Genomic DNA, 23,389 nt, shown 5'->3' on the forward strand with positions numbered 1-23,389 from the left:
TGGTGCCGGTATATTGCCTTGTGACCCTCTTGATTGCATGACACACGAATAGCGCAGCAAGTTTTGATATCGTGAACCAATCTTCCCCGAAGCATGGAAAGAAACTTCAGGCAAGAGACCATGCGTGAGCAATACCGTTTTGGAAGCAATTGGGCAAATATTAAAAGCTCTTACGGCTCGAATATCCACTAGTGGGTTCTCCAAGTGTATCACAGCCCGCGTCCAACGTTGACGCTGGGTTACCCGTCACTCAACACTCAAGTCAAATTGAATTTGATCTTACGTAAGCATGACTGACTTCTGTCCCCTCCATTGAACGTTGGGGACAAGAACAGATGGTACAAGAATGCTGATAATGATACAAAATTGCGGGTAGTAAATCAGAACCCAGAACACTATTAGTCCATAAATAATAAAGCGCTAACTCCCCAAATTCATGCTCCTTACTCCATCCCCAGCTCCTTGTATTTTTCTACTACGTTCACGTTCTTCCTTATCAGAGGCCCTATTCGGTAAACGGTGCACGGGCCTCAGGATGGGGGACGAGTGCACACTCATGCTTCTTGATATTGAAACAGGCGACCGAGGAACACCTGGTGGGCCGAAATGTCCAGGAATGGAAATGGATATCGGTGACGATGTTGCACTAGAGGACACTGCATGTGCGAAAGAGACAGACGGGGACACAGCACGTCTCTTTGATGACGAGTAACTATAAGGCTCATATCGCTCGTCTCCAGTATCTGTGGCGCGAAATGGTGTGAACAACTTGAAGCCGGAACGGAAATGTCACAACTAACGCTTTCGTTTGTGCACTCTTCCCGAAGCTGTTGGAGTGTCTCTCCAGCCATTTCCGTTCCCGTTCGTGGAGTTGTGACCGCCATTGGAATAAGCTGACCCCGATGCCCCAGCCATTGGTGTAGAAGTACCACTCATGGCAACGGTAACTGCGGGACTTGCAGCAATACTTGGTGACGTAGAGAGATTAGCCTCAAGAGGCATAGCGTAAGCTTGTCGCTTTGATAAATGAATACACATCGAGTTTACCATGTCCACATCCATGCCACTTCCTGGACCTGCGTAAGGGCTCTGATTCAACCATTGCTGGTCTTCAAAGGTGCTGTGGCCGATGCTTCCTTCACCGGGAACACTTTGGGGATACCCCAAGACGTAGTCACTCTCATCATCCTCACTTGGTGTGTGCTCTTCATCGTCATCCTCAAAGCTAGCCGATTCGGGGAAGCGACCGCGCGCGCTTCGTGGCGTACGAGGATAAAACGGGATGGGTAAGTCTGCGTGAGAAGCAAGGAGTCGCTGGAACGATGCTTCGGAACGCAATTCTTCTTCTACGGGCTTGGATTCAGAAAGGAGAGTGAGTAGCCTTGGCGGCTTGAGCTGTAGAAAAGGGGATGTCGGTAAGTAACAGGAGCCCGTAAGAAATGTCACCAAACCCACAGGAAATCTTCGAGGGAGGTCAGATGAAATTGAAGGATTGAAAGGAGAATCAAGACGAGGAGGGGGTGTTGTTGGCCGAGTAGGTTCATTTGCCTGGATTTCGCTCTCCCCTCCTTCACTTTCATCCAGTGTCATGGTACGACTACCCGGCCGACTCCGTTCAATCGAAGGGAGAGCCTCACCCTCGTCTTTATTTTCAGTTTCTGTGTCATTCCGTTCCATGGTGAGAGGACTAGATGCTCGGTCCTTCCAGGGCGAAAGTATGCCAGTGTTAATTGGGTTGGGGGAGCTGCTGCCACTAGAGCTGTTCCGGGTGCCTCGGCTGTAAGATCGGGAAACCGCAGGCTCACTCAACCTGTCGCGGTGAAAACTCAACAAGCTCGACCTGCGCAGCTTTCTGTATAGCGGATATGAGCTAATGGCTGCGTTGGTAGAAGGGTTGGTAGGATAGCAGAAGTCATCAATGACCATGGAAGAAGTGGATGGGGACGAAGGTGCAGAGTTTGAAGAGGAGTGCGACAACGCAAAAGAAGCAAGAGAAGTGGGTAGCGGTTGTCGGGGAGAAGCTTGCATCGGGTCGACCGTCATTTCGAGGTCATTTGGAGTGGATGGCCTTTTTACCTGACTGAGAGTGGAGGGCATCATTCGCTCTCCCATGCAGGACTATGGCTATGTTCGAGGGCGTCCCTTAAGCGAAATTTTCAAATCGCCGGTGTCGCCAGTCGCGCCACAATGGAAGGTTGAGATTCTGAGGATTGAAGGTCCCCCCCCCCCTTGCACATAGAGTGCCTGTTAAATCAAATTTATGCCGAGCTATATCGTATTTGGTCAAGCCTAAAGTAGCGAGGATTGGCGGATCGAAGGGAAACGCACAGACGGAGCCTTGGGCATTATCGGTCACGTCACACTGTCACAGCACGTACCTGCCCCACTGATTGGTGCATGGGCAGAATTAAGCAAATATCATGAACGTACTGCTCCATCTGTGCCACAGGGATAATAAATAAAGAGGCAGCCCCTCATGATCGGCCCTCCTACTTCCTTTTGGGGCGTTCATGAGCAACTTTCGGAATGAAATAAACTCCTGCACCAGCCTGTTCTGCTCCCTCTCTTCAAGTCAGGCCATCTATGAAAGACTTTTGTTTTCTGTTAATACCAGAACTTTCCCGTCTGCGCCACGACTTCCGCCCATGGGCCCTGCGGCTGTCAATCGCTCGCGTACAGGACCCCACGTTCCTCATGGAACGCCCAGGTAAACGTATGCGGGTCGACCTATGATATGTCGTAACGATACATATTGATCTGGAATGCCCTGCGTGTGACGTGCGCTCGTGTCTTCTGAGACTGTTGTTGACATGTGCAATAGACTATGGTATGACAAATACACTCAAGCTCGTCCAGAAATATCGCGAGACGCAGCTGTTCGAGGTGAAACACGATGGAACTAGGTATGATGTCGCAATGCCATCGAGCAGCAATCTATCGCACACGTTCATAAAGAACGATTTCTTGGCTTGAAGCTGCTTTCAGAAATGAGGTCTTCTTTCCTTCACTGGAACGTAAGATGCCTCTTAAATCTTAAAAATAAATGAAGCCACCCCACATGCATGTGCAGCAGTAGGGGCGCCACTCTGTTACCCTTCACCTATTTCTTCCGCTCCGATGCGCATGGGTGGAAACCTCCTGGCCACTCATTGATGCCGTGACGCTGTTCACAGGAGGCGCTGCCTCCAACGTGTAGTACACACACCACGCGGAAGCGTTTCGCCACCTCTAGGAAGCTGAGCCCTCTTAGACTTCTACGGTCTAGCAATGAGGACACGCTATATCACTATTAGAGCGGCTGATAGGGGGTGACTGCTCCCGGTACCCCTCCGCATCACCACCCTAACTTACCGATTGTGTTCTTCTCTGCGTCTCCGCCCTACCAGGAATTACGCCAAGGAACCCACTTTAGCCCCACGCTTTTGGTGCATTAAAACTATCAATGTTTCTGAGCCGGATCAACGAGGCTGTTTTCAATCTACGGACAGTTTAGAACCATGGCTCCAAACACCTAAGACACATGGTGCGTTACCTGGGCTTTCCGTGTAACCGGGTCGAGGCTACTGAATGGGAGATGCTCCAAACACTGTTGCCTTTTGCTCCAAGTGGTAGGACACCGACATACGGCGATGTAGCCTCGCTCCGCCACACAGATCGCCGTGCCCAGCATTCAATCGACATTCGGCACGGATCTGAACCCATGCCCTGATACCATGTTGGAGACACGAGACCACGACAACATAAAGAAATTAACATGTCATGTGTGCTGTATGATGGGGAGATGGCGAACCCTTCACCCTGGAGTTTTGTAAGACGCGACAGCGAACAGTGGCGCCATTCCCGAGGCCGGACAGCAGCTAACTTATTCAATCTCATGTATTCATGTTCAGCGTTGTGACAATATTATTGTGAATCCCGAACAGCAAGCTCCTTGCATGCAATAACAAATTCATAAATTCCATACATAACCAAAACGACAGGCCAACTCTACTGATCAGAAACAACAGTCACCGAAGTAACAACGGCGACCTTATTTACTTCGTATTATACTTTTGCTTCCCAATGTCGAAGGGAATGTATCTGTACTTGATCATATGGCTGTTCCACAAGAATGATTAATCGTGCCCAATAGGAAGAAAGGAGTGGCAACACGTACGAGATCTGGCGTTTCATCGTAAGGCCAAAGAGAATAAGGAAGTACATAAGGAGGATTGGCCAATAGACAGGAATATCGAACAATTCCGTAGTAGTGCACAAGAGAGAGATAACGGTCGCTCTCGTTGCAGAAAGCCTGGGAACAAATAAAGTCGGTGGCAGTCGTAGCCTTGGCATACGAATGTACACACCAGAAATCCCACTCGGGAAGCCGTCGCATAAACGGTCGGAATTCCTCATCAGCATACCTTGGCATCGTGTTCATGTCCGCTGCATCTGCTCCTTCTTCAACTGCATCGGCATTCAGGTCAGCTTGTAATGATGGGTCAAATTTAGGTTGTAGGAATGCCAATAGAAGGTTAAGTAGGTATATAGCGTGGGCGTCTGAGGGCGTGAACTGGGTTAGCCATCATCACCTTTGAAACACGCCGGGGCTCACAGCATACAATGTACCACTGAGGTGATGATGAGTCAGAAGCACTCTAAAACTTTGAAGGAACAGCATACCCCTTGGGCCAGCACAATTCTGAGAATGAACAAGGCGATAAGAACGACGGTGCTTAGCCATCGGTGCAAAACATGCGGAACAGAGCGGTCAAGATAAGTTTGGTATATTCTTTGGTACCGCTTGATCTTCGAGAATCTGCACAAGAAAGTAGATGAGGCCACATCCTCAACGCGTAGAAAAGGTTGGCATACAATGGCTGAAGTGCCTCAGACATTGGCGACTCATTAGTCGAAGATGGATCCATCATTGCCTAGCCAGCTGCCGTCCCTAGAATCTCTGATGAACGGAGCAACTGCGAACAGTATCGACAGATTTTGGCGACGCGAAGTCAACGGAGTTACAGCTAAAACCCGACCTAACCCCGGGTGCTTCGCAAATGTAAAATATAGGCTCAAGTTGGGTAGGACTCTAGTCCCTATAACAAATTCTAAATCCTCATCAATGCAGTATCTAAGACTGGTACAAATGAGCAGATAGGATTCGTTGCAATTGAACGCATTCCTTCAACGTCCCGAGGATTTCTGCTTTACTTCAGTATTCTCACCCAGTTCATCCAACTAGAGCCATCTTTTAGGGATACGCTATACCAAACGAGACCGAAGGACTCACGAGCTGTAATTGGGTTCTGAACTTCCGCGCCTTCTGCCCCCCTGGCCGTGATGGTGGCGCTTGACGAAACAATCCAGGCAAGTCAAGGATCATTTTGACAAGTCCCCGGATGGTAGCCCTGCCCGGGGCACCGGCCATGACGTGCGGAAAGACATCTTTTCAAGCTTTCTTCCTGCATAATGGGGTGGACATAGCATACGCTCCTCATGCGCAAACAATTAGAAGTTTCTCAACTCTCTAACCGCCGATGAAAGTTGATATTCTGACGCTTCCGGATCCATTAGTTGCTATGATTCGTACTAACAACTCATGTACGATGGTTACATGCATTGTGATGAGCTTTTATTCCACAAATGCGGGATATATATGGAGGATTCTGTCTTGGCTCATAAGACAACAAGACACAAAGGCACTCGCACACCAAGAACACCGAGAAAGGACTGACAGATCACGAAGGCCTGAACGTTGACACGGATATTCATATCCGTTCATTTCAATTTTCTTCGCTTGGGGCTGGGGTTCGTCATTTCTTATCTCACATTGTATCTCCCATAGACAGGCTATTCCTCATAGCCGGTGAGTATTTCGTCAAAGGTGGTGGCTGAGGGTGCAGCCAAGCGTTGCATCTCACTCGAGAGAGTATCCGGGTATAGCGGAGAAAGTCGGATTAGGGAGGGATGGAGGACTTGCCTAACACCAGGCATGCAGGATCCAAGCATGGTTGGGCGAATTTAGGTTTAGTCTCTTGACTGAGGCTATTGAACGAAGACCACTTACCGGTCCTTGCGTTTCTGAGCCACAAGCGGTAGACCCGACCACATCGTGGTGGGGCCAGATGCACTCATTCCGACGAATGATACAGCCTAAGCCCATGTTAATTGCGGGCGCGAAGAGCAGAGCGAGTCAGTGGCAGACGTGTAGGCACAGTGTGAAGGAATTCGTGTCGTTCACACAAAATGCGGGATGACGGGACAAACAAATGGGATAAATTTGTTAGTCGTTACTTCCCTCCAACTCGTGACAAAAGATAAGGGAACCAAACATTAATTATCATCCGTCATGAGGCATTTACAGAAGATCGTTGACCCAGCACCATTGCTGCACCGTCCCTGCACGTTCCTACTGCAGCCCTCCCAAGAGAGAGAGAGAGAGAGAGAGAGGGATCCTACCGATCAAACACCCCACCAATGAAACATTGTCCTCTAGGATTCCTCTATAGAGTGACAGCGAAGATAATACATCATTCATTTTTAGTGGATCATGGAAGGCCACCTCAAGGCGTCTGAAAGGGTTCACTCACCAGCAATGAGAGCTAGGATCATTCTAGTGTGTACAAGGGCAGGAAAGGCAGCGTTACTACTTGTCCCTGGACGGGGATCCGTTCATGAAACGTGGGGAACTCACCGGTACAGGTAATAGAAGAACGAAACAAGATAAAACCCTAGTTTTATAAAGCTTTCTTTCTTCTGGGCACCAAGCGTTCGGAAAATCTCTGTTGCGTCGTACATGTGATTTTGCTGTCGGACTCTATGGTGAGCAGAGAGGCAGGGCTTCAGCAAGAATTCTGTAACGACGATAGGAAAGTAAACGAAGATATTACTTTTGCACATTGTATGCGATTAACGGCACATTGAGGAGGAAGGACATCCATTGCCCCGTAAATAGGAATAATAATGAGAGAGCAGCATGTGCCCCCATTTCTGGCAGCACGAACTAGCGAAATGAAGGAAACGTCAGTCGTTATACGGCCATCCATGACAAACGACTGTACCTGATTGAGCTTCTGGCAGAGGTCGATAGGGTTGATGTAGTCGCATTCCAGGTCAGAGAACATTATTATCTATCAAAATGCATAGAAAGCGCCGAAATCCAAAATCAGCTCTTTCTGATGTGGCCAAAGCTTGCCACTGCATGCCGCATACGTAGAAAACCATGGTGAAGAGCAGTGCAGCCGCAGCAAGAACGCTGAAGAGATAAAGCCAACCTGAAATAAAACAATTAAATCATTGGGACCTAGCCCCGTCAAAAGGTAATTCTCGGGAATTTCCCTCACCTGTGCCACTCATTTTGGGCCTATGGATGAGTCTGTGGTTATACTGGGCTCAAATAGGGAGGGACTGTGAACTTGACGATGTCACCTAGGAGAAATTAATGTCGTAGTCGGAAAGACGCGTGTCCGAGGTGGCACTTTGCTTCCGGCCTTGGCGCTTATAAATTCTTTGCGCTCGTTTTCCCCATTTGGACAAATGGGAGTGTGAAACATGGCGCTACATGATACGGTGCAGAATTTTCCCGTATGCTAGTACTGGCAAGCAAATTTGCGTATATGGTGGAATGTATGAGTCTTGTTCAACAACCAGTGCCAAATGTTAGACACCCGGGTAGCACTATATCTGATCTACAAGAGCAATCATGCATATCCTACAAGGGGGGTATATTAGTGGGCCATGTATCTGTCTTGGAGTTAGTTGTCCAGGTCTTCGTGACCGTATGAAATCGAAAGAAGAGGGGTCAGAATTGCACGTCGAATTCTCAGGAGATGACTCATCACCCACTTCCAAGTTCTAGATTCGTGCTTGCGCTTAGATTGCTAAAGGCCTCCCCCAACAATTCCACCAACCTATTGTCCCAACATCTGCAGGTCAATACTCTTTCAATAGAACCTGAATTCATGCAGCTTCTTACGTATCGGGGAATCCGTCAGGGATTTGGCCCATAGCATCAGCCTTGTAAGACGATTGAGCTGGTCTTCTCTCCCTTCGCAGTATCAACGCAAAAGGACTCACAAGAATGTCAGCATGGCCCATAGCCTCATTTACAAAATCTTGGATGATCCATGCATCTTGGATAATGTCTAGCCATCCACCGCGACCCTCCACGGTATACGGCAAACACAACAACTCCTCTACGTCCCATACCCAGAGTTTAAACTTCCGACCAACTGCCGAAACACCCCACATCCGTTGCAGGCCAAAGAAATCGGCGTCGGTGGATAGATATCGAGGACTTCTTGCCTCATATTCCTTCACTTCTTGTAAATTGAGCTCCACCGCGTTCGATCCTTGCAATGGAAGCTTCGGCTTGAATGTGTCGAGGAGAATGACAGGAAATGGTTTCGACCCTTCGACGCCGATAGGGTGATAGACTAAGGCGAGATCGGTCTCCACATGTCTCGGTCGCTGGGGGTCAATCTGTCCAGCCCTCACAGACCAGAGCTTAGTCACGGTATGTTGGTTAAGCAGATAATTCCAGATAGCCTTGGTTTGCTGGCTCGACCATCCTGTTGAGTCTGCAGCTTGAACTAGGGCTGCGAGCACCTCCGAGTTGTACAACATTGAGGAGGCGTATTCTCATGGAAAGATTTGGAACGATCGATTTCAAACGAGGAGATACTCAGAAAGACTTATTCGTCGAACACGTTGTTTTAACATGTAGCAGGTCCTTCCTTCATCCCATCGATCGAAGGATGAACGTGTACTCTGTGGCTCACATCGACAACGTCATCAATACATATTGCGCGCTCAGGCACCTTCGTGGCATGCGTGCCGATATTACGTAAAACGTGCTGGATTTGATGACGTGTTCTCATACAGCCTTGTGACTCTTTCATCCATTACGTAGCTTTAACGGACAAATCTTTCATGTGACCTTTCCACTCAGTAACTGTTCGTTCAACTTTACGAAGTCATAGAGGCGAGAGTCCTGCCTGCGTTCAACCAATACTCCTCTCAATGGAGTTCCAATGTCCATTAGATATTCGTCCTTGTTCAGCTTCGTTAGCTGCAGCAAGTTTATGGCTTCAAAACCAAAGTCGGCGAAAACACGATGGGATCCAACTCTCGCATTCTTTCTCGGCATCGGAAAACACGCCAAACAATTTCTAATAACTACGTGCTCGACATCGTTCCGTTGACGCGTCAAGCCTTCATCAAAATATACTCGAGCAGTCTGTTCTTCTCGATCGACCTGTATATTCCTGTTCACAGCTTCCTACGGTGAACGTCAAAAATCTCAGCGAGGATTTTGTTCCTTGATGGCATTCACGAATGAAGTAACGCTTTCTTTCTACTTGGACATGTCTTCTTCCCTGATCCCCTTCCCAGTATTCCTTTGTTGCGAGCACATTACTCGGTACTTACCATTTTGAGCATGACAAGGACATTGTGGCTGCTCAAAGTACACTTGAAAAACGAGTCGGTTTCAAGTGGCATCGGTGACGGACGCAGACCATATCACATCCCTCGCTGTTTCTCTCTCCAAGCGCACGTTCTGTAAGCAACCTCGTACATTGTGGTACTTGGCTAAACTCCTTTACTATAGAAGCTTTCCATCCCCAAATCGACCAATAATGTTTGCGGATGTTGGCTGTTTCCCCGCCCGAATTTTCAGATAGATCCGCTCCCCTTGTCAGTAACCATGCAGAGGGTGGCTCACCTTCCAAATGACACTTCTCCGGGCCATCTTTCTCCAGTCAAGCACCGAAGGCAGGAGTAATGCGAGAAGGTATGTTCCCCCTCCATACTAAAGTAACCCCTCTCTTTCATCTTAGGATCGCGCTGTTTACAGAACCGTTGCCTGCATATACACTTCCTCGTTTGGAAGGGAATTGGCACCCACACATTTAGAAGCTTTAAATTTGTATTAATTGCGGCCAAGCAATTATCATTTCGTGTCGTACATGTCAAGTGATGAACAAACGATTCCAATGAACTCGCAATTTGGGGTGGGGGGGGGCAGGTCCAAGTGACAGATGCTACCCACCCCGTCGTATGGACTTAAGATGGGCAGTAGGTGTCAATCTTGTAGAATATCGTACTGTACGTCCAAGTTGGTTCGAAAACTGTTCGATTCGCAAATTAGCGTTCAGCCATCTCACGGAAAAAGAAAAAGACAAGAAAAAAAATAAAAAAAAAAAACTCACCGCCCGCTTCCAGTGTTACGGTGACGGTGTGTACGCCGGCAGGTACAACAAATTCTCCTTTGCTCATTTGACTGTTCAGGCAGTTTTGGTAGGTATTGGGAGTGATACCACACCAAACGAGGCGATTGATGGCGTATGCGTCTGTGTCGCCTACGAGGACTCCATCTATCGAAATTTTATACTGCACAAGACGAAGAAGATGAGCTTCCCTTCTTAAGGAAGCGTGGAATTCACTTGCCTTCTCGGCACGGTAACCCGCATCCATTACCGTTAACTTGGTGGGGAAGTTGAAGTTGAAGGAGAAATTGTAAGGGTTATTCTTGTAAACATCGACAACCGCCACATCCTGAACAGGCCTTTGCGAGCATGGAGGTGGAGGAGGGATAGTAATAGTACATTGACGCTCAAGCTGGTAAAATATAGTCGAGTAGGCATCAGGGTTATTGACAACTCCGAGGATATTGACGATTTCGACAACGTGCGATCCGGGGGGGATGATGAACTGTCCTTTACTGAGGCCTTTGACTTCACAAGTGTCTTTGGCGGCGGGGGTGAGAGCGCACCAAACGCCCGAGTCAGGGTTAATGGGGGAAGTAGTTCCAATCTGCTGTCCGTCGACGACGACAGAGTATCTTTCCTTCTTGTAACCCGCGTCTTGGATACTGAGGATCTGTGGGGATGGATCATTGGTTACGAAGCGGAAGGGGTTGTTTGTGTAAATATCGACATTGGTCCAGGGCTTGAGGACAGCAGGCGTGCATGTTGGTGTGGGAGGTGACGGCGTGACGGGTATAGTGATTGTTGCGGTGGTTGTAATGGTAGAAGTGACAGTCAACGGAGGAAGAGTCACTAAAGAAATTGAAGTGACAGGTGGCAAGGTCACATAAGACGTAACTGTAACTGGAGTGGCGAAGAACGTGGTTGTCGAAAAGGTGGTGATGGGCGGAAGAGTTATGTACTGAGTGTCCGTCGTCCTCGAAGTAACAGTGGACGTAGTGGTGATGTACTGGTCGCAGTATAGACCATGTTGAGGCGTTGCGTCTGACTCGAGCAAGAACACTGGTAACTCACCGATGTCTGATAATCCACTCGATCGACAGTCGTCGTGACAGGAGGCAACACCGTCGTAGTAGTCGACGTAATCGTCGAAGGAGTGGGACACGCAGGAACGGTCGTCAACGCATGACTCGTGATGGTCAACGTATTTCCAGGGCCATTGGGAATGGTCACGGCCTCCTCAACAACCGTCCATTTACCTCCGTCTTTGGGTGGGTTAGTAGGCACAGCGATATAAGCAGGTTTGGTCGCTTCGAAAACAACGGTCGTAACACCATCTGCCTCTCCAAAACCAACGACAGTTGCGCCATCAGGTGTAGGCCACGGCTCCGGTCCCGTCATGACTTGTTGATAATTTGTTGTAATAGGATAATTTTCCAGTTGGTAGCCCCCACACCCCAGTTGATCACAGACACCAGGACCACATCCCCCCTGGACAGGCTGCTGAGCCGGGTCCGCGGCTGATACGAGAACGGATGGGAGGGCAAGAAGGAAAGCAAGCGAGCGCCTGGTAAACATTATGGGCGTAGAAGCGTTTCCCCACTAGTGTCAAAAACGACGAGTTGTACACTTGAGGGGTTGCACAGAATAGGTCATTCGAGCGGCTTTTATAAACATGCAAAGTTGAAGGGTCACTTGTACCCTGACAGTCCGCGGGCGTGTTCGGCAAGCCCGCTCCGCTGTCAAATAGTTTGTCATCATTTAGATTGACGATTTTCCTTCAAGTCTGTCTTTGGACAGGGTGTAAGAGTTCGCTAATGACGAGATACAATCGCAAGACTCGTTGCGAAGAGTGTTGGTTGTGCTGCTAGCAATATTTGGCCGGGCTAAGGCGTGACCAAAAAAAGGCAGCAGTTAAGACATCAGACTTGGGCTGGGGACTGGGGACCTCACCTTGATTTGTCAGTCAGTCAAGCCTGAGCCATTATCGTAGGGGGCCTCGCTCCGCCACTCTGTAGCGGGTCCTGTGATCCTATTTCGGTAACTGAATTGCGTTATGCAAGGAGACCTCACTTAGACTTTTCTGAGTGTTGCATAAAAAATACTAAATAGTGACGGGGTCTTCAATTCACTTCCATTTCTTATTGCTCCTCGCATCATGGGTACCGGATCCTGTCATTAGATGACCAGAATTACTCCTTGTGAGTTACAATATCGACCCTGTTGTTACTTCGTGCCTTATATTGCGCCCTTCCACAAGCTAGGATACTCTGCGCTAGCAGAGACAGTTCTTGGCCCGTCCAACACTGCCAGTCCATTTCCACAACTTCGGTGACCGAGACGACCATCCGATGGTAATATACAGGCACAGTCTCTGGAGGCTGGATTCTATCCGGCATCGGTTTAGAGGCAGGGGGCAAATGACTAGGCATCGATATGGCTGGTCAGATCGGTTTCTTGTGCGCATCAACCACTGACTACGTAGACTACTTGCATAGAATAAACATAGGACCAACATCACCGAACCTTTGGACGAGAAGTGTGCTGTCTCCGTGGATCGTTTGTTCAGCAATATCTTTCGCATAATGCCAGTACACCATTATCTCTGTCCAGCTACTTTAGCGAGCACTATGACAGAGATGCAACGTGCCCTGAGACTGCCGGTTTCAACTTCATCCTCTTCGCACCGAAATCATCGAAATCATCGGGTTTGGAGTACGAAGTTGCTCTACTGACTAATCATGGAGCTTGTGGCCCCTTGGAATATCGTTCTATCTCCTCTGCCGATGAATGTCATAATGGAGGAATATCCAACCCCATAGACGGAAGCCTTATAGACGGTATCTCTCCAACACAACTTGTACCATAACATGGAGAATGTACCCTGAAACAGATAATCAGAATGTGTGATCTAAATTCATGCATGCTGTGTCGGTGAACCGCGATGCAGAGCACACACTCTAGCATGGTGACCTAAAATGGCCCTAATATATACACCACACCACACTTTTTTCTGAGCAAAATGAATAGTCCCAGTTGGGTTGAAGAAAAATGAATGTAGGGTTCTCAACGATTGTAGGCAGGTTTGAAGAAAACAATAAATCACAAGTGCAGGTATAATGCTTGGCAAGATACACGCTTTACTGCCGAATTATCTCGGTGCCGAACGGAGACATGACATTGTCATCTGATATCACAGGTTGCTCTGAGTCCTCGAGCGGCTCAGAGACTGGGGAATCGATGGGATCCAGGTGAGACAAGTCGATCGGTGTCTTGTGCTGCAAATCGGACGCAATGCGGCCAGGCTGAGGGGTTGATGGCGGTGGATTAGGTGCGACGTAATCATCCAAATGAGATAAATCAATGGGGGTGTGATTGCTCAGATCTGTTTCGGTCCTACTTGGTCCCAGTCCGGGAGGGGGATCGAGATTCGACAAGTCGATGGGGACTTTGTTATTTAGATCCGTCTCCGCACGCATGCCATCTGAATCCCCTGCAACAGGGGAGGGTTCGGAAGTAGTTGACGAGCCGTGTGCAGGGGCAGACTCGTCCTTCGGATCATCATGCAGGAACGCAATAGCCGTCTCCAAGAACCATTCATTGCGCTTGATGAAGTGCACGACGATAGTTCCACCAAGAGAGGCGCCTCCCATCCGCTGCTCACGCGTCTCTCTTCGTCTCCATGCACTGGCAACTTCCTGGGCACTCGCCTCCCCTGAGCAGCCCCCCAAAGTCTCATCCCTCAACCGAGAAAGGGGAGAACCTTCAATCAGAGCTTCAACTTCTTGGTCCGTAGTCAAGTTTGAGGATGGCGCCTTATACGGGTAGCCGAACTTCGAAACAGTCGAGTGCGTAAGTGAAGGATCAGCGGACGATGTAGACATTGGGAGAAGGTGGATCTCCGCAGGACTTGAACCGTGTGTTGTTTCGTGACGAATACGAGCGACTTCCGAAGGGAACAAAAACCCATGCGAGTATACAGTACCAGCTCGAGGATGATCATATATCCAACAGCGCTCGCTTCGCCAACGAACATCGCTTGCCCGAGGATGAATTCGCAACCAACGTGCAGTCTAAGGTTGTGGGTTAGTTGGAACTAGGCTCCGATGAAGTTGACATACCAACTGGTCTTCTTTCCCTTGTACAGTGGACGCCACCACCGGGTCTGTTGCTATGTAATCTACGAGTGACGAGGATAGTGCGTACAACTCCCCTGCCATGAATCGAGCCTTGACAAGATCTTGCAACGCAAAATTCAGAATGCATAAGATCGGAACGGAAGTGTTCATACTCACAACCCCAATAAATCATTGGATCAATGCTCTTCTTGCCACCCTGAGACTTGTAAGAATCGTAACCGAATGCGGTAACGCTGGACGTAGACTGGGCCTCCGCTGCTATCCAGGTCGTGGACCGCTGTGGGAGCTGCACTGCACTGCTCGTCATGGGTAACTTGGTCTTGGGCAACGCTTCTCGATGACCAGAACTACCCGCTGTGCCGGCCTCGTTCGTCACATCCGAGAGTGCTTCGTACCACTCCAAACGCAAGCGAGCCTCAAGCTCAGTCAGCATCACGAAAGAGTCATCCTCCGCTTTGACGAAGAATTGGGGTCGCACCCACTCAGTTGACGTGTTAGCAGTCCTGGGATCATGCGGGGCAGGGGGAAGAGGCGCTGGGCGACGCCCATCATCAAAAGATGGAAATAGCGTGCCGGAGAGTGGTATTGCTGCTCGTTTATGGCTATACTGCCAATCGTACGGCGAGGGATGTTTGGCACTGTAGCTTTGATTAGACGAGGGATCGGGAGGTGGAACGAAAGCATTTGTGTGGGCCCATTGGACAAAAGCGTGTGTTCTCCCACTATTCGTGTCCTCCGAACTAGGGAGTAGCACGATATCCTTGTATGCTGCAAGAATCAATATTCAACATCAGAATATGTACCGTGACATTCCGAGTCTTGACGCGGCTCACTCTCAGATTCAAGTTGAATCCTTCTCATCCAGTCGGCAGAAGGAGCACCAAGAATGAACCTAACGATTGTCCGATCGGTGCCACCGTTTGACCCTCTACTCCGTGGATGCTTGGCCCAAGTGCTGCGAATAAGCATTCTTCGCTCAACAGCACTTTCCACGCTCATAACACCGATGAAAATCCCGACTGGCGGAAGTTTACTTAGTTCAGCAGCGGAAAATTGGGGCGACAGGGCACAATATGACCTCCATGGAAGCGCATTTTTGTCCGGATTGAGGACGCGCATGAGGAACAACGTAGTTGCTAGTGCTGTCAGAAAAATGGCAGCGATGGTCAAAAACTTATGCAAAGCCCCGTCAGCATCCACTCAAAGTCAAAAAGGGAACCCAATCACGCACAATCGAAGAGGGTGAGGATGGGAAAAGTGGATGCCTAACAAAAGCAGTGAAAATACGCATCTTGAGGCTGACTTGTAGATGTCGACGTCGTGCACGGCGCCCCAGCTCATTGCCGAATCGTTTTCGTCTCGGCGAAGAGACTACAGGAGTGGAGCGCCCACTCGCGTTCCTCAGAAGGGGTTGGAATGGCTGATCATCTTCAGAGTTAAAATACTGGCTTGGCGAACCCGAACGAGATTGGGAGGGGTCGTGATAAGCAGAAGTGGTCGAATACGCGTAGTAGCTTGCAGGCTTATGATGATGGTAGTAATGAGCAGGCCCACCGAATGACTTTTTTGGGGCGATAGTGGATCCATCTGAGGAGAGCGACTCGATGTCACAGATTGTGTCGTCCGTGAGCGTTCGAGGCGATGTTGCTCCTGAGCTTGAGCCAGATGTTGAAGACGATAAGTACGATGTACGGAGTGGGTACGCCTCTCGAGACATGTTGTAGGCAGCAACCCCCCTACGGTTGTGGTCCTGGGGAAAGAAGAGCGGACCCAGAGACTAAGCTAGCAACGGTCAGGTGGTCACTTCTGTCGAATATCCTAAACAATAATTCACCCCATAGATGACGTTGATGACGGTACTCACAATCGCAGGATCAGATTCGAGCGGTGGCGCCGGAATACAGGGAAGAGTGAACCGTTTGTGGGAGCCCTGGGGCGCTGACGGAAAACTCATTCACAGGCAGATTTAAAAACGTTCACGGCACTTGGATGCTATGGTGCCACTGTTATCACAGCTTTGACTGCTCAGTCTACTACGGGTGTTGTAGGGGTCCATGCAACTCCACCTGAATTCGTAGAGCAGCAGGTGGCACGTTTTTGTTACGCATAATTCGGGTTGTTGACAAGGCCTTAGTAGCTTCGCGCAGTCTTGGATGATTTTTCGATCAAAGCATTCAAGACGGGCATGCTTCATGATGCTGCCATAATCGAAAAAGTTACAGAGGTGCTGAAAACTCATCAAAATGGTGTATCTAATGCACACATTGTGGTCGATCCCGTCATGGTGTCCACCTCTGGGCACCGGCTGCTCGAGCTGTCGGCCGTGAATACTATGCGTTCCAAGCTGTTTCCGCTAGCTACCATAGTGACCCCTAACATACGGGAGGCGGAGCTTCTGCTTGCGGAGGGTGATGTGACGGTCCGAATTTCTACCATCACTCACATGTGCAATGCGGCGAAGCGTCTTGTGATGACCTATGGCGCTAAAGCTGTTCTTCTGAAAGGCGGCCATCTCGAGATGAACTTAGAAGAATTTTTACTAGAGCTTCGGACACTCGAAGATTGTGCGGTTGATTACGCAAATTTGCTTGATCCTGAATATCCTGCTGTTCTTCGCTCAGCGGTCAAGGCCGTTCTCTTGCCCAGCCTAGTAGTTGACGTGCTTTACGAGCCGGACAATAAATCCATTCGCAAGCCATTTACTCTGTTCGCCAATGCTCGTCTGCCATCCTCTAGTACCCATGGTACAGGTTGTACCCTCGCAGCAGCCATTGCATGTGGGCTTGCAAAAGGACTCACAAGTGAGACATGGCGATTGGTGACACCGTGTGCAGTTCTGCTTACTTGATTTACCCGATTCAGTCGTTGAATCGATTAAACAAGGGATTGTCTACACCCACGAAGGGATATCCACAGCTGTTCCTCTGGGACGTGGAGCGGGCCCTCTGAACCACCTCCACCCTGTCATACCGCGGGTGGTTCCACTGTGCGCGTCTTGGCAACTTCCATTGTTAACTGAGGCCTCATCATTTTTCACAGTCCTTCCACTGAAGCCCCTCATCCTTTCGTCAGTAGTCTCATCTACGGAAATGTTAGCACATGGAAGCAGTATGTGCAGCACCCTTTTGTTATTCAATTGGGAAACGGGACTCTTCCAAGGGAATGTTTCGTTCACTTCATCGAGTGAGACGCAAAAACCCTCTTCATACCAGTCCGACCGCTCAAGTCTCCGTCCCCGCCAGGCAAGACTACCTTTACCTGCAATATTATGCTCGTGCACACGCGTGCGTACCGATTATCACCCATGAGTCATGCTCAGGTGTTTTACTTCAGTCTGTTAGCCCTCAAGTCCACAACTTATGAAGGGATACAAACTTCAGCCCAAATCATGCTTCACGTAATGCGCGAATCCAAGATGCACGAGTCATTCTGCGACCAATGGGGCGTCTCAGTCAAGGGCGGTGTACCCATCATGGAGTCCACGACGACGACTGCGTATGGGAGCTTTATCATTGATGCGGGTTTGAGAGGTGATGACCTCACGTTGGTGGTTGCATTGGCAGCATGTCTCCTGGGATACGGAGAAGTGGGGCTTTGGCTCCGGACAGAGTCTGAACGTGAAGATAGTGGAATTCATTTGGAGGGTAACCCCTACCGAAAGTCTGTTACCACCCAGACTTGATAGGTAACTTGCTAAGACATATCTTTCAGGTGGATTGAAGATTACTCGGGGGAAGAGTACCAAGCTGCTTGCCAAGCCGGTCTCGGTGAGATAATCACAGGTTTCCTGGCCCACTCTCAAGTCATTAACGTCCTCGTAGCTGCGCTTGAATCACGAATCGCCATAGAAGGACTCACACCTACAACATACGGAAGGTTGAAAGCTACCTGGTATCGTTGCGTTGAATTGGAAAAAGCATTCTGGGACATGGCATTTGAAGTCAAGAGGGATGAGTGAGACACAGAGCGTCGGAAGTTGTATTCTTGGGCCTAGCCCTAAATAACGACCCCTCGTTGATCGCCAACTCCCTGACCCAACTCTGAATGATGAACACCATTTCAAACCTGGAATTCTGCATCTGTCACTATCACTTTTGACGTGTCTAGCGTCCTTGATAGTTCATCCAGAATCGTCGACGTTCCTCCGCGACTGATCGAAATTAGTCCTAGGCTGGCGTCCAAACATGAACAAGCTGATATAATGGTACCAAGTAGCGTTTCAGGTATAGGCCAATTGCTTGGCGTGACATTGACATATAAGGATGAGAGGGCTGGGCGAGTGGAAGCAGCAATGATAGACTTCGAAAGTATGTCATCTATAAACCCCGGCGAACCCTCGAGGCCCAGAGTCTTGAGCGATGTCTTCTGTATCTAAGTATGAAGTAGGACGGATCGAAGCGGATCCTAGAACACGTCACGGATTGAGCTCACGAGGCCAATGAGAAGGTCCTTGGGATGAACCAAGGAATCGGGGAAAGCCCAATCCTCAGGCTCGGCGTCTTGCGCGAAATATAACGTCTGCAGGGATGGAAAGCTGACATATCCAATACAGAGAGACTGAAATTGCTGGTTAGTTCCAGCTCCTATGACGAGTGTGTGTAACCTTGGTGCAGCTGGCGATGCATCACCAAAGGTGATTCCAACTTCGTCAGTGTCTGCTCGGACCCAGTGAAAAGTGAGGACTTCGAATTTCGGGGAAGGGATAAAAAGTCCAGGAACGTCCATCCCCAACGCGAAGTCACAATCTTGCATATCCAATCTGTTAAGGTTTAGGCAGATCCCTACTACACCGCATAAAATGAAGCCGCGAAGGGATAAGTCGCGTAGGGCGGGATAGCGAATGTAAGCATCGTCTGGAATTGAGATCTCCTCCAGGTGTGGATTGTATTCCGCGTCGACAATCAAAACCATCTCTTCCAGTGCGGGAAACTCGCACGCAAGGATGAATCCTACAAAATCCCGAATTTGATTGGAACAAGGATCTGCTCGGACAAGAACAGATTTCCATCTAGAAGATTCTTGTTTCAGCGTCTCAAAATCGAGAGGGGAATCCTCCCCTTCTTCGACCAAAGTGAGCTGGCTGGGCGCCGTGAGGTGGGCGCGGATATCGAGAGGCTTTCCTCTAGATCTTTCAAGCCAGGTTTTCTTTTGAGCTTCTGGCCAATCAATGTCAATTGTTGACCACAGACTTGACCGTTGTATGGCGACATCGCGCCAAGTCCGATTTACTCCAGTGATGGCTAGGAGAAACGCAGTGCGATCCTCGATCTCTGAGCGCTCCACGGGTCGTTTGATGGTGTCCAGAAAAGCCTCCCAAATAATCATAGTCACCAGCTCGGGCATGCTCCCTACGCTACTTCCCGAGCATTCCATCGATGTTTCTACGCGCGCCCGAATGATCAAAGGTACGAGCGCCTCTCTGTGAAGTTACGCACGCATCCTTCCTTTCGACGATGATTTCAAACTAGTTGATGTATGAGCAATGAGCGTAACTTGGGCCAAGCGATGTCATACCGACTCAGATTACTGTACCTGCACGATCGGGAGCCTCGACGCAATACCGGCAGTTGCTGGCAGACTCTGATTCCGGAAGCGTGACACGTGGGAGCCGGCATTTTCCTGCCACACAAAATATGCGTATCACGACTCACTTACTGTAGGCGACGCGTGCAGGAGCTTATTCTTATTTTATAATTATATATGCACATCCACCTCTACTCGGCCGTGCGGAAATTTTTCATTTTTGTGACCAGCCTCTATTAACCTACATTAAGAGCACAGGTCGGCGACGGTTTCCCGCCCTCCGATTGGCTCAAGCGTCGCACTTGAAACTTAACACCGAGTTGTGACGGTTCCGACTCGGTCACTCTGATGGGCTCCAGTTTCGGTGATCACGTTAGTGCTTACGGTTCCGAGATGTTTAAATTCGATCGAACTTTCATCGGTGTTGGCGTGTTTGGGGTGGCTCCAGACCGTCGATTTCTAACTGGAAATGCTAAGTGCATCGCTGATATATCGAAAACAGGAATGCGCTGTTGATGTCCGGAATTTGGGTTGACAGTGACATCCCCTGTCAACTACTATGTAGTGAGAGTCCATTTGCACTTTGACGGTGTTTTCTTAACGCCGAATCCTTTGACATGCACGTAACCTAACTGCTAGGTTACACCACAACCTCTCTTTTAAAGGTCATACGTTTGACTTCACCCTCCTCTTATACATGGCTCAAGCTTTGACACCTCTCGCTAATTTTATAGGTTACAATACGTTCCCAGACGTGAAAATGGACGACTTTACAGCAAACTCCTTATAGGTGAGTATAATTTCGGCTCCAGTACTCGCAAGACTCATTTTGGGGACCAGGTTCAGACGAGGGGAGGTACTGGTCACTTTTGACTGGTAACACAGTGCTAAATCGCCCCAGCATGGGCGATCTCCTATTCCATACGAGGCAATCTCATTGCCTGAGTGATCAATGACGTGGCGTCCTCTACTTTATCCACATGCGCCGTTGACGCCCGGCCGGCTCTGTGCAGCCTTTGTCGGAGACATTCGACATTACTGGTACGACGACCACGATTGCCGATCAATCATTTGTGATTGCAACTGGATCTTTCGATCCCTCGGTTAGTTCGATTCACGTTCCACTCTCACCTTGCTCTCAGTTTCATCAGATCGTTCAATACTCTTTACACATTCTGATTCCTGCCACTCCACGTTGGCAGAATGAACGTATTCACGATGTCAGAGCCAACGTCGTGCGTTTGAATTTAGTTATCTCCCAGTAGGAGGGTCCGGATCTTTTTCTTCCAGTCCCCAAAAAAGGAGTCTCTTCAACCGTCGAACCACAACTGAACAACCCGATTCCAGTTTTTCCACTTTCACGGCTTCAACCAGTGTTGCTGCATGAGATCTCATAGCTTCCAATGCTCCCGCTGGTTCCAATCCTCGAATTCAGACCGTCCCGTCTTCTCATCCTCAACAATAGTATCTCGTCCGCAGCTTCGAGGAATGTGATTCCTGGCTCAGTCCCTTTCTTCCCGAGCCTTTCCTCCTGTAACTTCCACTCCTGCCAATCCGCCCACTGATTCTTTTACTTCTTTGCCACACAATGCTTCAAATTTGGTGAATGTGATCCCTCCCTTCCTGGTCCTCCTTTTCAACGTGATCAAACTGCAATGGAGGAGGGAATCCCCGCTACCACGCAAACAAGATCAAATTCGACAGTGCACCCAATCCACTCAAAGGGGCTATTTGCACCAATCATGCGAAATCCGCGTGTACGAAAAAAAATCAACGTGTTGTATATAACCAAACTTCATCTGCGCTACGTCGAGATCAAGCTGCTAAATCCAGTTTTGTCCTCCTTTCCTCAAATTCACAATTCGTCGCAAACAATTTCCTCGCCGACTGCCCTAGTCCCACCACGCATTCAAGTTATCATCAACGGTACTTCTCGACACATTTTTGCACAACACTATGGGAGTTTCGGAACATCGGACTCACTATACTGGTGCATCACTTTCTCTTATTGTCCAGGAAGGGAGGAAGGGAACACATTGACGAAATTCAAAGCATTGTCAGGTGGAGATGTAATAAAAATTAGTGGGCGGATTGCCAGGAGTGGAAGTTTCGGGAGGAAAAAGTGAAGAAGGCCGAGCAAGAAAGTTGGGAAAGAGACTGAGCCAGGAATCGCACTACTTGAAGCTACGGACGGAGTTGTATTGTCGAGAGGAAGAGAAGGCAGAAGAGTCTGAATTCGAGGACTCGAACCAGGGGGAGCATCGGAAGCCATGACGTCACCTCCAGCTGCACTGGTTGAAGCCGTGAACCTCGACTCGGATTGTTCGGTTGTGGATCGACGGTTGAACAGGCTTCTTTTTTTGGGAGAGGGATGAAACAGATCCAGATAATGCTGCACGGAGATGTCTTTCAAGTCCAAACATAGGTGATGTCGTGATAACGTGCAGACAATTGAACGGCACGACCAACCGAAGGAATGCGTACATTCTGCCAACGCGGAGTGGCAGAAATCAGAATGTGTATGGGATATTAAACCATTTGATGAGACTGAGAATTTTTTCAGCCAAGTGAGCGGAACGTGAATCGAAAGATCCAGTTGCCATCACAAACGATGGCTCGGCAATGGCAGTGGTCGTACTAGTGAGGTTGAATATGACGTTCGTCTCCGACGAAGGTTGCATGGAATCGGCGTGATGACCAGTTATGAACACTGTGCAGGTGGATAACGTAGAGGATGCTAGGAGCTCGTCGTTGATAATTCGAGATTGTCTCGTACGAAAAGGAGATCGCCCATATTGGGGCGATTCAACACTGGCGTAGAGGTCAGCCCTCATCCGAACTTGGACCCCGAAATGAGTCTTCGGATCGGAAATTCTCCTCACCGATAAGGAGTTCGCTGAAAAGTCGTCCATTTTTCGCGTATTAAATTGAGATCGATTTCAATGTGACGTAACTTGGTAATCACTTCACCAGACACAGAGGTTACGCATCAGATTGCAAATTTCGCCTTGAAACGCTTGTGAGGAAGGTCATGGTTGGGTGTTGTATCTGATTCAATGATAGCAAGGAAATTCTCTGATCGTTCAGGCCCATCGCATGGAGGACCACCGTCTTTGGATTTGACAATGGAGTCGAATGCATGGTACACATATCTGTTGATCATCTCAGTACTGAATTTACATTACAACTTGACATGTTTGTTGTTAGTTTCGGTATATTCGTCATTTTGAGGAGCAATGGGACGAAGGACGGTGGCGGCCTGGGCATCAGTTTGAGAGGTTACTGACCCTCGATTGAACAAGCTCCGCAGCGCAAGTACGTAAGTAGCCAACGTCTTCTAACTCAAACTAGGCCACATTGTCGTGAACGTCATGGAATCGAGCGGCGACCTGAACAGAAAGGAAAAGAAAATGGAAACGCACCAATCATGATGTCACTGTGTAGGCAATTTTAGGAGTGGCGTTCAGAAAAGCGTAGCCCGCGGACTAGGGAGGGTTATTAGTACGTTGAGCGATTTATGGGATTGTGGTGTCGGAA

The 23,389-nt window shown here is 49.0% G+C and overlaps 12 protein-coding genes across 12 annotated transcripts; 4 read left to right on the top strand and 8 right to left on the bottom strand.

Moving 5' to 3' along the window:
* Window positions 1-282: 282 nt before the first annotated feature.
* On the bottom strand, window positions 283-2,351 carry EI90DRAFT_794953 (uncharacterized protein). The gene is made up of 3 exons (XM_039068059.1): window positions 1,456-2,351; window positions 801-1,395; window positions 283-743 (listed from the first exon to the last, which is right to left on the bottom strand). Exons 1-3 carry the CDS (start codon window positions 2,110-2,112, stop codon window positions 421-423), a joined length of 1,575 nt encoding a protein of 524 aa, XP_038923287.1. The 5' UTR covers window positions 2,113-2,351; the 3' UTR covers window positions 283-420.
* A 1,520-nt stretch (window positions 2,352-3,871) lies between these two features.
* EI90DRAFT_3149905 (retrieval of early ER protein Rer1) lies at window positions 3,872-4,942 on the bottom strand. Its single transcript, XM_039065623.1, has 6 exons — window positions 4,855-4,942; window positions 4,663-4,798; window positions 4,595-4,610; window positions 4,347-4,539; window positions 4,157-4,291; window positions 3,872-4,098 (listed from the first exon to the last, which is right to left on the bottom strand). The coding sequence occupies exons 1-6, from the start codon at window positions 4,908-4,910 to the stop codon at window positions 4,035-4,037; spliced, it is 600 nt and encodes a 199-aa protein (XP_038923288.1). The 5' UTR covers window positions 4,911-4,942; the 3' UTR covers window positions 3,872-4,034.
* Window positions 4,943-5,053: 111 nt separating this feature from the next.
* Window positions 5,054-5,503, bottom strand: EI90DRAFT_3030408 (uncharacterized protein). The gene has a single exon (XM_039058214.1). The coding sequence runs from the start codon at window positions 5,408-5,410 to the stop codon at window positions 5,234-5,236; it is 177 nt and encodes a 58-aa protein (XP_038923289.1). The 5' UTR covers window positions 5,411-5,503; the 3' UTR covers window positions 5,054-5,233.
* A 792-nt stretch (window positions 5,504-6,295) lies between these two features.
* EI90DRAFT_794998 (cornichon protein-domain-containing protein) lies at window positions 6,296-7,677 on the bottom strand. The gene is made up of 8 exons (XM_039068060.1): window positions 7,411-7,677; window positions 7,326-7,345; window positions 7,195-7,256; window positions 7,044-7,112; window positions 6,873-6,985; window positions 6,677-6,799; window positions 6,573-6,595; window positions 6,296-6,485 (listed from the first exon to the last, which is right to left on the bottom strand). Exons 1-8 carry the CDS (start codon window positions 7,533-7,535, stop codon window positions 6,475-6,477), a joined length of 546 nt encoding a protein of 181 aa, XP_038923290.1. The 5' UTR covers window positions 7,536-7,677; the 3' UTR covers window positions 6,296-6,474.
* Window positions 7,678-7,973: 296 nt separating this feature from the next.
* On the top strand, window positions 7,974-8,757 carry EI90DRAFT_3030418 (uncharacterized protein). Its single transcript, XM_039058215.1, has 2 exons — window positions 7,974-7,998; window positions 8,059-8,757. The coding sequence occupies exon 2, from the start codon at window positions 8,063-8,065 to the stop codon at window positions 8,411-8,413; it is 351 nt and encodes a 116-aa protein (XP_038923291.1). The 5' UTR covers window positions 7,974-7,998; window positions 8,059-8,062; the 3' UTR covers window positions 8,414-8,757.
* Window positions 8,758-9,948: 1,191 nt separating this feature from the next.
* On the bottom strand, window positions 9,949-11,826 carry EI90DRAFT_3030423 (uncharacterized protein). The gene is made up of 4 exons (XM_039058216.1): window positions 11,316-11,826; window positions 10,432-11,199; window positions 10,194-10,374; window positions 9,949-10,112 (listed from the first exon to the last, which is right to left on the bottom strand). The coding sequence occupies exons 1-4, from the start codon at window positions 11,766-11,768 to the stop codon at window positions 10,048-10,050; spliced, it is 1,467 nt and encodes a 488-aa protein (XP_038923292.1). The 5' UTR covers window positions 11,769-11,826; the 3' UTR covers window positions 9,949-10,047.
* A 745-nt stretch (window positions 11,827-12,571) lies between these two features.
* On the top strand, window positions 12,572-13,059 carry EI90DRAFT_2964670 (uncharacterized protein; the record flags this gene model as incomplete). Its single annotated transcript, XM_039055498.1, has 2 exons — window positions 12,572-12,649; window positions 12,700-13,059. Exons 1-2 carry the CDS (start codon window positions 12,611-12,613, stop codon window positions 13,057-13,059), a joined length of 399 nt encoding a protein of 132 aa, XP_038923293.1. The 5' UTR covers window positions 12,572-12,610.
* On the bottom strand, window positions 12,932-16,265 carry EI90DRAFT_3030431 (uncharacterized protein). The gene is made up of 6 exons (XM_039058217.1): window positions 16,194-16,265; window positions 15,561-16,135; window positions 15,163-15,502; window positions 14,486-15,097; window positions 14,312-14,430; window positions 12,932-14,263 (listed from the first exon to the last, which is right to left on the bottom strand). Exons 2-6 carry the CDS (start codon window positions 16,044-16,046, stop codon window positions 13,331-13,333), a joined length of 2,490 nt encoding a protein of 829 aa, XP_038923294.1. The 5' UTR covers window positions 16,047-16,135; window positions 16,194-16,265; the 3' UTR covers window positions 12,932-13,330.
* A 24-nt stretch (window positions 16,266-16,289) lies between these two features.
* Window positions 16,290-18,316, top strand: EI90DRAFT_3030432 (thiamine biosynthesis protein). The gene is made up of 8 exons (XM_039058218.1): window positions 16,290-16,415; window positions 16,467-17,130; window positions 17,192-17,315; window positions 17,369-17,512; window positions 17,572-17,613; window positions 17,663-17,989; window positions 18,041-18,096; window positions 18,151-18,316. The coding sequence occupies exons 2-8, from the start codon at window positions 16,515-16,517 to the stop codon at window positions 18,285-18,287; spliced, it is 1,446 nt and encodes a 481-aa protein (XP_038923295.1). The 5' UTR covers window positions 16,290-16,415; window positions 16,467-16,514; the 3' UTR covers window positions 18,288-18,316.
* On the bottom strand, window positions 18,147-19,924 carry EI90DRAFT_796166 (uncharacterized protein). Its single transcript, XM_039068061.1, has 4 exons — window positions 19,848-19,924; window positions 18,933-19,793; window positions 18,761-18,886; window positions 18,147-18,700 (listed from the first exon to the last, which is right to left on the bottom strand). The coding sequence occupies exons 2-4, from the start codon at window positions 19,700-19,702 to the stop codon at window positions 18,646-18,648; spliced, it is 951 nt and encodes a 316-aa protein (XP_038923296.1). The 5' UTR covers window positions 19,703-19,793; window positions 19,848-19,924; the 3' UTR covers window positions 18,147-18,645.
* Window positions 19,925-21,261: 1,337 nt separating this feature from the next.
* Window positions 21,262-22,170, top strand: EI90DRAFT_796379 (uncharacterized protein). The gene has a single exon (XM_039068062.1). It carries the CDS (start codon window positions 21,508-21,510, stop codon window positions 21,976-21,978), a length of 471 nt encoding a protein of 156 aa, XP_038923297.1. The 5' UTR covers window positions 21,262-21,507; the 3' UTR covers window positions 21,979-22,170.
* A 192-nt stretch (window positions 22,171-22,362) lies between these two features.
* On the bottom strand, window positions 22,363-22,764 carry EI90DRAFT_3115382 (uncharacterized protein; the record flags this gene model as incomplete). Its single annotated transcript, XM_039062779.1, has 1 exon — window positions 22,363-22,764. The coding sequence occupies one exon, from the start codon at window positions 22,762-22,764 to the stop codon at window positions 22,363-22,365; it is 402 nt and encodes a 133-aa protein (XP_038923298.1).
* Window positions 22,765-23,389: the final 625 nt, after the last annotated feature.

The sequence above is a fragment of the Cantharellus anzutake genome, assembly GCF_015039405.1.
Source record: "Cantharellus anzutake strain C23 chromosome Unknown EI90scaffold_2, whole genome shotgun sequence".
Classification (NCBI taxonomy): Eukaryota; Fungi; Basidiomycota; class Agaricomycetes; order Cantharellales; family Hydnaceae; genus Cantharellus; species Cantharellus anzutake.

What these genes read in the sequence shown, in the direction of transcription:
- EI90DRAFT_794953 (XM_039068059.1), bottom strand. Translation starts at nt 2,112, where the DNA reads ATGGGAGAGCGAATGATGCCCTCCACTCTCAGTCAGGTAAAAAGGCCA. An exon ending in ACCTCCCTCGAAGATTTCCT is followed by an intron (nt 1,396 to 1,455) that starts GTGGGTTTGGTG and finishes CCTTTTCTACAG; the next exon opens with CTCAAGCCGCCAAGGCTACT. An exon ending in AAGAGTGCACAAACGAAAGC is followed by an intron (nt 744 to 800) that starts GTTAGTTGTGAC and finishes TTCGCGCCACAG; the next exon opens with ATACTGGAGACGAGCGATAT.
- EI90DRAFT_3149905 (XM_039065623.1), bottom strand. Translation starts at nt 4,910, where the DNA reads ATGATGGATCCATCTTCGACTAATGAGTCGCCAATGTCTGAGGCACTT. An exon ending in CTTCCCGAGTGGGATTTCTG is followed by an intron (nt 4,292 to 4,346) that starts GTGTGTACATTC and finishes ATTTGTTCCCAG; the next exon opens with GCTTTCTGCAACGAGAGCGA. An exon ending in ACGATGAAACGCCAGATCTC is followed by an intron (nt 4,099 to 4,156) that starts GTACGTGTTGCC and finishes CTTGTGGAACAG; the next exon opens with CCATATGATCAAGTACAGAT.
- EI90DRAFT_3030408 (XM_039058214.1), bottom strand. Translation starts at nt 5,410, where the DNA reads ATGGCCGGTGCCCCGGGCAGGGCTACCATCCGGGGACTTGTCAAAATG.
- EI90DRAFT_794998 (XM_039068060.1), bottom strand. Translation starts at nt 7,535, where the DNA reads ATGTTTCACACTCCCATTTGTCCAAATGGGGAAAACGAGCGCAAAGAA. An exon ending in ACGACATTAATTTCTCCTAG is followed by an intron (nt 7,346 to 7,410) that starts GTGACATCGTCA and finishes ACTCATCCATAG; the next exon opens with GCCCAAAATGAGTGGCACAG. An exon ending in TCTGCCAGAAGCTCAATCAG is followed by an intron (nt 6,986 to 7,043) that starts GTACAGTCGTTT and finishes TCATTTCGCTAG; the next exon opens with TTCGTGCTGCCAGAAATGGG.
- EI90DRAFT_3030418 (XM_039058215.1), top strand. Translation starts at nt 8,063, where the DNA reads ATGTCAGCATGGCCCATAGCCTCATTTACAAAATCTTGGATGATCCAT.
- EI90DRAFT_3030423 (XM_039058216.1), bottom strand. Translation starts at nt 11,768, where the DNA reads ATGTTTACCAGGCGCTCGCTTGCTTTCCTTCTTGCCCTCCCATCCGTT. An exon ending in TTACGTCGACTACTACGACG is followed by an intron (nt 11,200 to 11,315) that starts GTGTTGCCTCCT and finishes TACTGCGACCAG; the next exon opens with TACATCACCACTACGTCCAC. An exon ending in CGTAACACTGGAAGCGGGCG is followed by an intron (nt 10,113 to 10,193) that starts GTGAGTTTTTTT and finishes CGAATCGAACAG; the next exon opens with TTTTCGAACCAACTTGGACG.
- EI90DRAFT_3030431 (XM_039058217.1), bottom strand. Translation starts at nt 16,046, where the DNA reads ATGTCTCGAGAGGCGTACCCACTCCGTACATCGTACTTATCGTCTTCA. An exon ending in GATTCAACTTGAATCTGAGA is followed by an intron (nt 15,098 to 15,162) that starts GTGAGCCGCGTC and finishes TGATTCTTGCAG; the next exon opens with CATACAAGGATATCGTGCTA. An exon ending in AAGGGAAAGAAGACCAGTTG is followed by an intron (nt 14,264 to 14,311) that starts GTATGTCAACTT and finishes CCACAACCTTAG; the next exon opens with ACTGCACGTTGGTTGCGAAT.
- EI90DRAFT_3030432 (XM_039058218.1), top strand. Translation starts at nt 16,515, where the DNA reads ATGCTTCATGATGCTGCCATAATCGAAAAAGTTACAGAGGTGCTGAAA. An exon ending in ATACCGCGGGTGGTTCCACT is followed by an intron (nt 17,316 to 17,368) that starts GTGCGCGTCTTG and finishes CATTTTTCACAG; the next exon opens with TCCTTCCACTGAAGCCCCTC. An exon ending in TATTATGCTCGTGCACACGC is followed by an intron (nt 17,614 to 17,662) that starts GTGCGTACCGAT and finishes GTTTTACTTCAG; the next exon opens with TCTGTTAGCCCTCAAGTCCA.
- EI90DRAFT_796166 (XM_039068061.1), bottom strand. Translation starts at nt 19,702, where the DNA reads ATGGAATGCTCGGGAAGTAGCGTAGGGAGCATGCCCGAGCTGGTGACT. An exon ending in GCATCGCCAGCTGCACCAAG is followed by an intron (nt 18,887 to 18,932) that starts GTTACACACACT and finishes CAGCAATTTCAG; the next exon opens with TCTCTCTGTATTGGATATGT. An exon ending in AGGACCTTCTCATTGGCCTC is followed by an intron (nt 18,701 to 18,760) that starts GTGAGCTCAATC and finishes CTTCATACTTAG; the next exon opens with ATACAGAAGACATCGCTCAA.
- EI90DRAFT_796379 (XM_039068062.1), top strand. Translation starts at nt 21,508, where the DNA reads ATGGAGGAGGGAATCCCCGCTACCACGCAAACAAGATCAAATTCGACA.